The 11,558-nt window shown below is 36.3% G+C and overlaps 1 protein-coding gene across 1 annotated transcript; it reads left to right on the top strand.

The window, feature by feature from the left end:
- Window positions 1–699: 699 nt before the first annotated feature.
- Window positions 700–1,692, top strand: LOC106986874 (olfactory receptor 6C2-like). The gene has a single exon (XM_053199628.1). The coding sequence runs from the start codon at window positions 718–720 to the stop codon at window positions 1,690–1,692; it is 975 nt and encodes a 324-aa protein (XP_053055603.1). The 5' UTR covers window positions 700–717.
- The last annotated feature ends 9,866 nt before the right edge of the window (window positions 1,693–11,558 follow it).

Consider the following 11,558-nt stretch of genomic DNA (forward strand, 5'->3'; position numbering starts at 1 on the left):
AAACGTTTCTTCACATGTAGCAAATAAATTGTGCATTAAAATACTCTCTGTATCATGTATCCAGTGGACACTGAGTGTAAATTTTATACTACCAGAGAAACATAAGAGTCAGAGGAGTGACCCAACAACGTGTAATATGCATGTTAAAACACAAAACAAAACAAACATATGCTTGGTTATTGTGGCAACAAGCCACAGATGGATCAGCAATGCCTGATGGAACCGCGATTCGTTGTTATACATTTAAATTTTATCATGAGCAAATCCTCAAGAAAAGATATAAAGCAAATTTTAAATTTAAATATTCACTTTTGAAATAAAGAAGAAATGTCAGACATAAGAGGAAATCATAGTTTTGTTCACCTACAATATGGGTCATATCTAATTACATGAGAAAATCCATTCTTGGCTACAGATTGAAACTGTAAAAGAAAGCAAAATGAGGTGGCAGAATAATTTTTTTAATGTTTAAAAATCTATCACAAAACTGACGAAATAAAATAAAATAAAATAAAATAAAATAAAATAAAATAAAATAAAATAAAAGGCTTGGGGAGCCAGAGTATTAGCAATATCAGTTACTAATTTATAGAAGAAATGACATGTTAATTAGTATGCTCTAATAGTCACTGTTTATTCCCATCTAGCTTTGATCCCACTCTATTCAAATAAAATATCTCTAAATTTTACATGAAATTGAATGAAATTCAGTAGTCAATGATGAAAAATCACACAGTAGCAATCTTCATCCTATTGGGCCTGACAGATGACCCTCAACTTCAGATTCCAATTTTTATGTTTCTATTTCTCACTTACATATTGAGTATAACTGGGAATCTGACCATCATATCCCTCACTTTAGTAGACTCTCACCTTAAAACACCCATGTACTTTTTCCTACAGAATTTTGCCTTATTAGAAATTTCTTTTACATCTGCTTGTATTCCTAGATATTTATACAACATAGCAACAGGTGACAGGTCAATTACATATAATATTTGTGTTATTCAAGTGTTTTTTACTGATGTTTTTGGAGTAACAGAATTTTTTCTCTTGGCTGCCATGTCTTATGACCGCTATGTGGCCATCTGCAAACCCCTGCAGTATGTAACCATCATGAACAACAGAGTGTGCAAGAGGCTCGTCCTCTGCTGTTGGATGGCTGGCTTGTTGATCATACTCCCACCACTTACTTTGTTCCTCAATTTGAAATTCTGTGATTCAAATGTCATTGATTATTTTTTCTGTGATGCATCTCCAATCTTGAAGATTTCATGTTCAGACACATGGCTCATAGAGCAGTTGGTTATTGTCTGTGCTGTGCTGACCTTCATTCTGACCCTTGTGTGTGTTCTTCAATCTTACATTTCTATCATCAAGACCATTCTACAATTCCCCTCTACCCAACAAAGGAAAAGAGCCTTTTCCACCTGTTCTTCTCACATGATTGTGGTTTCCATCACCTATGGAAGTTGTATCTTCATCTATGTCAATCCTTCAGCAAAGGAATCAGTGACTATTAATAAGGGTGTGACAGTGCTAATGACGTCCATAGCTCCCATGTTGAACCCATTCATTTACACTCTGAGAAACAAGCAAGTGAGACAAGCCTTCAATGATTCTTTCAAAAAAATTGCATTGGTATCGAAAAGTAAGAGAATGTTCAAGCCCAGAAATAAAATAACAAGCTAGGCATAAACCATTAAGCTCTAAATCTTTTTGTCTCTTTTTTTTAAGTTAATGAGGGGTTTTTTTGTTTTTTTCAAGGTTTTTTGAAATTCAAGTTAGTTAACATACAGTGTAGTATTGATTTAAGGAGTAGAATTTAGGGATTCATCACTTACATACAACACCTAGTGCTCATCACAAGTGCCCTCCTTAATACCCATCTCCCCTCCAGCAAATCTCAGTTTGCTCTCTTACAGTTAAGAGGCTCTTATGGTTTTCCTCCCTCTCTGCTTTTATCTTACTTTTCCTTCCCTTCCCCTATGTTCATCTGTTTTGTTTCTTAAATTCCACATATGAGTGAAATCATATGGTATTTGTCTTTCTCTGACTTACTTATTTCGCTTAGCATAATACACTCTAGTAATCTGATCTCTATTTAGGTTAACTTTCTCAAACATATAATGCACCCAAAATTAATACCTTTCATCACATGAAAGTACTCCTTTAACCTCCTTCCCCTCAAACAAACCCCTTTCAGTGCAAGATCCCAATCAGATAACATGATGATAATTTTCTATTAAATGTAAGCCTGACTTTACTTCTAATCTCACAAACAAAATTGAAATGCAGAAAAATAAAACAAATGCAAACCAAACAAGGAAATACATAGCTTATCTTCTATTTTCTTGGACTTGTAAAAAATAGTTGATTTTAAGTGTTCTCCCAATCTTCCAATCTAACTGTTGCTGGAAACCTTCAATTGATTACATTAAAACTTATTGAGTACCTAGTTCTTGGCAGGCCAAGTTCTAGGCAGGAATTCTTATTTGGTAATATCCCTGAATGTATTTAGCTCACTAATAATCCTATATTACTAATTTTTAAAGCACCAATGGGAGGTGGTGGGCAGGGGGATGGTTTAAATGAGTGATAGGTATTAAGGAGGGCACTTGCTGTGATGAGCCCTGGGTGTTGTATGTCAGTGATGAATCACTAAATTCTACACCTGAAACTAAGATTACACTGTAATTTAACTAACTGGAATTTAAATAAAAACTTGAAAAAGAAAAAAAGTACTACTGGCAAAAAAAAATAATATATAATTGAAAAGTAAAGAAAACCAAAATAAATACACATCCAAATAAATGTGTTTTAAATGGAAGTAGAATTTTATATCTAGGATCCTGGAGTTATTTATACACACACACACACACGAAATGCTGAAAATTTAAAAGTAAAAGATTCATAGATTACACAGAATACATATGTTAAAAGTGAGGAAAAGCGCTTTTCTAAAAGGATATGAAACTATAAGTGCAATGTCAAATGGTAATTGCAGTTGAGGGATTAAAGAAAAATACTCAACTGCTTAAATATAATATGAATATCAAACTCAAAATGTAGCTAAATTAACCGTTAAGTTTAGCATATCATGGAAACAATTCCATAAGAAATCCAGAAAACAAACCATCAATATACCTGAAAAACAAAGAGAATTGAAAAGGAAGTCCAAATGAAAAGCTGCAATTAAAATAATAGTTAAATTTTTTCTATGAAGTAAATGGCATATAGATTAGAACACCAGAAAATGTACATCAATTTTTCTTAAAAGAGCTCATAAAACTACTAAGTAAATTTTCATATCAATAAGTTTTCTGCTGGCTTTCTGGCATCCAGGCCTAACGGCCATCCTTTTGGAGTCTCTCCTGGTATCTCTAGGACATGGCACTTACAGTTGCCTCTCTTTAAAAATTAAAAAAAAAAAAAAAGAAAGAAAGAAAAAAAGCTCTCTCCCTTATTCTTTCCCTTCTACTTCCATTTTTCATTTAAGTCAATTTAAATGTCTTCCACTTACATGCTGTTTCTTTCTCTCCCACCACAAAAACATACAAACCAAGTCTACCTTACCTGCTGCTTTGACCTCAACTTTCTCTTCTATAGCACCAATTTCACTAAAATTTTGTTTATACTGTGTATCTAAAATCACTATATCTATATCTGTATCTATAAAGGCACGTTATTTTTATGCACACTTTATTACATATAAAACCTAGTAAATAAATGATATTGAATACATTACATTCAAATATACTGAATGAAAAAGCCTCACAACTGAAAAAAATGTTACTTCTTGAAAAGAACTGCTAATTTCTGGCATAAAAAAATCATATGGGTAAAATATGCTACACATTTTTAAAGGACTTTAAAACAAGATTTCACTACCCTGCTACATTTGATTTCTATTTTAAGACATGACAAAAATTAACAAAAGTTGTTGTTTACTGGGAGATCAATTTAGGCTAACTTCACCTATACTACAATATCAATCTGTCTATCTGTCTGTGAGTTTACTTTAATACACACACACATATTTTTTCAATGGATAATCTTTGAAAGAACACTGGAGCTGGTTTTTAATCTTTGTTTCATTGGTAAATTGAGATTTGAGATGTGAGAATATTAAGTAATGTTAATAAGAGTTGAAGCCAGGGTTCGGTCCTTTGTAATGTTATTATAGGTCTGAATGTCTATATGTTATGGCACTGCCTCTTCAGGATTGTACACATAATAATCAAAATTACATCAAGGAACATCAAGAAAATTTATTTTCTCTAAAACAGCCAATGTTTAGACCAAGAAAGTGGAAGAAAATCTAAACAAATACAGATTGAATATTTTATAATTGGATGGAATTACTCAAAATCAAAAATATCATTATTTGATATAATTTATGATGCTAAAAATTTCAATTACTTATTGAAATGGCACATTGTATCCACTATCTTGCAAAAATGTATAATTTTTACAATATGTAATTGAATTTTAAAAAAAGCTAATAGTTTAATATATAGTAATAAAGAAGAGGCAAATGTCCCTTAAAATGCAATTCAGAGACTTCCAGGGAAGATGGCAGAATAGGAGGATCCCAAGCTCACCCCACCCCATGGACACACTTAGATAACAGCCACATCAGTACAAATAACCCAGAAAATGACCTGAACACTGGCAGAACAGACTCTCCACAGCTAATGGTAGGGAAGAGGCCATATCAAAAATGGTAGGAAGGGAAGACACTCAGTCAGGAACCAAACTGACCACAAGACTGTGGGAGAGAAGGACACACAAGCTTATAGAAGGGACAGGGCAGACCCCATGCCATGTATTCCAGGCATGGGGGACTTACAATGGGAAGATGAATCCCCATAACATTTGGCTTTGAAAATCAGAGGGTCATAACTTCATGAGTTTTTATAATCAATGGGGATTATCGCTTGGAACTTTAAAAATCAGCAGGCTTGGCTCTGGGAGAGCAGGAGGGCAATAGGAAACTGAGCCTCTGCCATTAAAGAGACAGAATAACAAACAGCCCCACTGAGATACAGCGTAAAAGTGGCAGTTTCAAAAATGTCTGGGGTGAAGTACAAAGAGATTTAATTACTAATCTTGGAATATGTGCTGGAAGGGCAGGTATCTTTATGAGTCTTCTCCAAAAACAGGAGTGGGCAGGCACTGTTTCCCTTGCCCACCCATCACAGGTACCTGCAGAAACCAGTACAAACACCCTGTACTAGCTTGCTAACAGCATGCCTCACCCTTAAGTTTTCCTACAATCTGCCCCCTCCAACATGACTTTGGCAAGAGTTCAACAAAGCAGATCCAGGCCTCCTCCCACAGCAGACCAGCATAAACCTTGCTAACACCATGTACCACACCCTTGCATTCTCCTCAAGACCTGAAGTCCATCCAAAGTGAACCCACAAGTGTGACACTGTGCAAGTAGCTCCAACAGTGGCCATCACCATTCTAAAGTGACTCCTGTCCAGGGAAGAGGGGAAGATGACCACACACACCAGTCCAACTGTGGCCCATCAGAGGGTTAGGGGAAGACATCTGGTACAACTGCAGGCCAGGCCCACCAATGACAGCCCCTCAGGGGACAATACAGGGAGGACATCCTGCAGTTTGGTGTGACCACAACTCTGGCAAATTCCTGGTCTGACCCAACTAAAGTCCAAGGTGGTCACAGACTGGCATATTAACAATATAGGGACCAAATCTCATCCACAGCAGACAAAGTGAGCCATTTCAGATGACTAGACTGAAGGCATATGTGGCTCAGCCAGAACAATAGGGCACACACAATACATATAGTTGACACCTCTGAAGTGCCAGGTTTTGGTCAACAGAGGAAACTGCACTGCAAGGCATTATAGGACCTCTTCTTCATAAGGCCACTACTTTCATGAACAGGAGATGCAGCTGACTTTCCCAACACATGGAAACAGACCCAGAGAGTTAGACAATGAGGATACAGAATATGTCCCAAATGAAAGAATAGGACAAAATCACAAGAAAGAATTGCAAGAAAGATAAATGAAATAAAGATAAATGAACATAAATGAAATAAAGATAAATGAAATAGAGATATACAATATGTTGATAGGGAAACTACTGGTAATTTCACAAGGTCAGCAAAATTAAAGTTCACTGAACTTGAAAAAAGAGTGAAGGACCTCAATGAGACCCTCAACAAAGAGATAGAAAATACAAAAAATAACCAAGCAGAGATGAAGAATTCAATAACTAAAATTTAAAAATATACTAGAGGAAATAAATAGTAAACTAGAGGAAGCAGAAGAATGGATCAGCAACCTGAAAGAGTAATGGAAAGCAATCAAGATGAACAGGAGAAAGAAAGAAAATTAATTTAAAAATGAGAATATATTAATGAAAATCATTAAATCCATCAAGCATAATAACATTCACATTCTAAGAAACCCAGAAGGAAGAGAGAAAGAAAAGGGGGCAAAAAAAATTACTTGAAGAATAAAAGATGAAAACTTCCTATATCTGAGGAAGGAAACAGAAATCCAGGAGGCACAGAGAGCGCCCAACAAAATCAACACAAAGTCCACACAAAGCCACATAGTAAAATGGCAAAAGGTTGTGATAAAGAATTTTAAAAGCAACAAGAGAAAACAGTTATGTACAAGGAAAACCCCATAAGGCTATCACCTGATTTTTCAGCAGAAACTTTGCAGAGCAGAAGAGAGTGACATGATATATTCGAAGTGCTGAAAGGAAAAAAAAAAAACTACAACCAAGAATACTCTATCCAGCAAGCCTATCTTTCAGAATACAAGAAGAGATAAGAGTTTCCCAGATAAAATTTGATAGAATTCATCACAGCCTTACAAGAAATGTGAAAGGGATTCTTTAAATGCAAAAAAAAAGACCATGAGCAGGAGTTAAAAAAAAAAAACAAAAAACTAAGAAGCACAAAAACAATAATTTTAAGGTATATCTATAAACATCAAAGGATTCATACCAAGAAAAGTATGTAAAGTATGACACTATACACATAAAATAGAGGGGTTGGGAGAGGAGTAAACATTTAGTGCTCTTAGAATGGGTTCAAACTTAAAGTGACCATCAACTTAATATAGACTGCTATACGCATAAAATGTTGCATATAAACCTAATGGCAACCTCAAAATTAAAAGCCAGTAATATATAGGCAAAAAATTAAGAGAAAGGAATCCAAATATATCACTAAAGAAAGTCATCAAACCCCAAGAGAAGAGAGCAAGAGAAGAAAGGAAGAGAGAAGAACTACAAAACAACCATAAAACAAGTACAAGAAAACTGGCAAGAAGTACATACCTATCAATAATTACTTTGAATGTAAAATGACTAAATACTCCAATCAAAAGGCACAAAATGACAGCCTGGTTAAAAAAGCAAGACCCATCTACAGCTGCCTGCAAAGGACTCATTTCAGACCTAAAAACAAAGAGATTGAAAATGAAGGGATGGAGAAATATTTGTCATGAAATGGAAGTGAAAATAAAGCTGGGATAGCAATACTCACATCAGAAAAAAAAATGGACTTTAAAACAAAGAAAATAACAAAAGACAAAGAAGGAAAAAATACAATCATAAATGGGATGATCCAACAGGAAAATATAGTAACTATAAATATTTATGCACCCAATATCAGAGAACCCAAATAACATAAAATCATTAATAAAAAACAAAGGAAATAATCAATAGTAATATAATAATAGGGGCCCTTAACACCCTATTTACATCAATGGACAGATCATCCAAACAGATAATCAACAAGGCAACAGTGACTTTAAATGACATATTGGACCAGATGGATTTAACATATATACAGAATATGCCATCCTAAGATAGAAGAATACACATTCTTTTGGAGCACATGGAACATTCTCCAAAATATATCATGCATTAGGCCATAAAACAAGTCCCAACAAATTAAAAGGATCGAAGTCATACCATGCAACTTTTTTCAATCACAACACTATGAAAATAGAAATCAACCACAAGAAAAAATCTTGAAAGACCACAAATGCATGGGGGTTAAATAACATGCTACTAAACAATGAATGAGTCAACCAAGAAATAAGTAATATAGGATTATTAGTGAGCTAAATACATTCAGGGATATTACCAAATAAAAATTCCTGACTAGAACTTCACCTGCCAAGAACTAGGTACTCAATAAGTTTTAATGTAATCAATTGAAGTTTTCAGCAACAGTTAGATTGGAAGATTGGGAGAACACTTAAAATCAACTATTTTTTACAAGTCCAAGAAAATAGAAGATAAGCTATGTATCTCCTTGTTTGGTTTGCATTTGTTTTATTTTTCTGCATTTCAATTTTGTTTGTGAGATTAGAAGTAAAGTCAGGCTTACATTTAATAGAAAATTATTATCATGTTATCTGGTTGGAAGCTTGCACTGAAAGGGGTTTGTTTGAGGGGAAGGAGGTTAAAGGAGTACTTTCATGTGATGAAAGGTATTAATTTTGGGTGCATTATATGTTTGAGAAAGTTAACCTAAATAGAGATCAGATTACTAGAGTGTATTATGCTAAGCGAAATAAGTAAGTCAGAGAAAGACAAATACCATATGATTTCACCCATATGTGGAATTTAAGAAACAAAACAGATGAGGGGTGCCTGGGTGGCTCAGTCAGTTAAGCAGCTGACTTCGGCTCAGGTCACCATCTCACAGTCCGTGAGTTCCAGCCCTGCGTCAGGCTCTGTGCTGACCGCTCAGAGCCTGGAGCCTGTTTCAGATTCTGTGTCTCCCTCTCTCTCTGACCCTCCCCGTTCATGCTCTCTCTCTGTCTCAAAAATAAATAAACGTTAAAAAAAATTTTAAAAAGAAAAAAGAAACAAAACAGATGAACATAGGGGAAGGGAAGGAAAAGTAAGATAAAAGCAGAGAGGGAGGAAAACCATAAGAGCCTCTTAACTGTAAGAGAGCAAACTGAGATTTGCTGGAGGGGAGGTGGGTGGGGGATGGGCTAAATGGGGGATGGGTATTAAGGAGGGCACTTGTGATGAGCACTAGGTGTTGTATGTAAGTGATGAATCCCTAAATTCTACTCCTTAAATCAATACTACACTGTATGTTAATTAACTTGTGTATGTTAACTAACTTGAATCTCACCATTTGTGAGATCAAGCCCTCCATCAGGCTCTGTGTTGACAGCATGGAGCCTGCTGGGGATTTTCTCCCTCTCTCTGTCCCTCCCCAGCTCATGCACACATATGCTTTTTCTCTCTCTCTCTCAAAATAATAAAACTTTCATTTGTTTTTTAATTTTATTTTTAAATGTTTACTTATTTTTGAGAGAGAGAGATAGTACAAGCAGGGAAGGGACAGAGAGAGAGGGAAACAGAGGATCTAAACCAGGTTCCGTACTTACAACAGCAAGCCCCATGGGGCTCAAATTCATGAACCGTGAGATCATGACCTGAGCCAAGTCAGATGCTCAACCAACTGACTCACCCAGGCGCACCTCAAAATTAAAAAAATAAAAAAAAAAATTTAATCTATCATCTCTTAATTTTTTTTCCTTTGTAATTCTTCAGTGGTCACTGGTTTTATTTTTTTCTCTTTTGTATGTCTACTTTTGGTTTAAGTGAATTTTTTTAAGTTTTGATCTCCCTTGTTAGATTCCTTTTGCTGCTTAACAAATAACACAGTGGCTTGAAACAACACAAATTTACTAAGCATTCTTTAGGTTAAAAGTCCAACATGAGTGTCACAGACACCCTACTTATATCTGTGTTGATTAAGTCTCTGTATGTCATTTCTTCCTGTTCTTTTTCTTGGGGTCAGTTTCTTTGTTTCATCATTTTGGAGGAAGAAAACAATAAAATACAAATAAATATTAGGAAATTAAAAACAAAAAAAATCAAATAAAGGAAATTAGATCCTAGGTGTGTTTTGGTCTGTTGGAAGAAGCTTGATAGGGAAAAAGGGAAAGGGGAAAAAAGGCAAGAAAAAAACGTAAAAATTTAAAAAATTGTAAAGAAAATGAAACAGAATAAAAAAATTTAAAGATAAAAATAAGGTAAAAAAATAAATTTTTCTCTTTCTGTATCCAAGAAAGGTAAAAAAATTTAAGCAAAAACAAATCAAAGAAAAGGAATAAATGAACCAGTAAACAGAATGAAACCCAAATGAATTTACATCCAGTTTCCCCTAGAACTGAAACTTTGAAGCACACTGTAGTCCTTACATTAAGCATGTGGAGTGACTTGTGGTGGTCTTCTGGGGGGTGTGCTTGGAGGGCACAGTTGGGTGGGGCTTGGTGTAACAGCTCCGTTCTCTACTAGATGGTCCTGCTTAGCTACTGGGGTGGATCAGTGTGCGTGCGCACACACGCATTCATTGGAGACCTGGAAATTGCCTCACCCACCTCCCTAGTCTCTGGCACAGGAACTTCATGCTCTCACCAATCCACAATTCAAGCACCCCTTTTTTGTCTCAGTTCTCTGTCCACTCCCTGCCTCTACCCTGTCCACGTCCAAGCTGTCCACCAGCCAGCCAGCACCTCCCTCCAGAGTTTTATGTCAGACAGGGTTGTGTTTCAAAACCCCACATTTCATAGACCTCTGAGGTTTGGATCAGCTCCAACTCTCTGGGGGAGGGTCTTGCTGAGCAATGGCCAGGTGCCAACTTTCCCCAGAAAACATCTGTGCAAATGCACAGCAGCAGAGGTTCAGAGATTATGGTAAATTACAACACACAGCTGGCACCAGTTTTCACCCCACTCTGACATCTTTGTCCCACCACCAGCAAATGTGGCTGCTCTCCAGAGTCCACCAGGACTCTTGCCTGTGGGGAGACCATATGGCTTCTACCAAATGCAGTCCAAGCAGGGGAACTGCTTCTCCCCGTGTAGCACATGAACCCTTCAGATGGCACTGCCTGCTCCTGGGGATTTGTCCTACTTCCTCACCAGATCCCTGCCAGGCACTGAGCTCCAAACTTTGCACTCTGCACTCCACTGTTTATAGAATCCTGGTGGTATTGAAACCATCTCCTTTGTCCCCGTCAATAGTTTTGGGTAACAAATTTCTCGTTCAGTCCCCAGCAAGTGTTTTCAGTCTTTCTTGCTCTTTCTCTCCAGCTACTCTTGAGGGGAATGATTTTCTTGCACGATCCTGATGCACCACACTCTCCCTCTTTCTCTTGCTCTGTCCTCTCTCCGCAAAAATGGCTCCCTGCCCTCCACGGCTTTTCTCTCCCTGAGTTCACATCTCTGCACAGAGTACCTGCCACGTTCTGTGGCACAAGTTATGCAGATTGTTGTGTTAATCCTCAGATCAATTTCTTAGGTGTTCAAAATAGTTTGATGCTGATCTAGTTGCATTTCAGGGATGAGACAAGCTCAGGGTCTCCATGCTGTTCTGCCATCTTAACTCCTTCCCCCTCTGCCTCAGAATGTATTTTAATTGAAAATCTACTTCTAAGAATTTGGATTATCATAAATATATAATTCTATAACAATGCTTTTTGTGACTTTTAAATAATTTTAAAATAAGAAAAATATCAATTTTAA

Source organism: Acinonyx jubatus, chromosome B4, assembly GCF_027475565.1.
Source record: "Acinonyx jubatus isolate Ajub_Pintada_27869175 chromosome B4, VMU_Ajub_asm_v1.0, whole genome shotgun sequence".
In the NCBI taxonomy this organism is placed as follows: domain Eukaryota; kingdom Metazoa; phylum Chordata; class Mammalia; order Carnivora; family Felidae; genus Acinonyx; species Acinonyx jubatus.

What these genes read in the sequence shown, in the direction of transcription:
- LOC106986874 (XM_053199628.1), top strand. Translation starts at nt 718, where the DNA reads ATGATGAAAAATCACACAGTAGCAATCTTCATCCTATTGGGCCTGACA.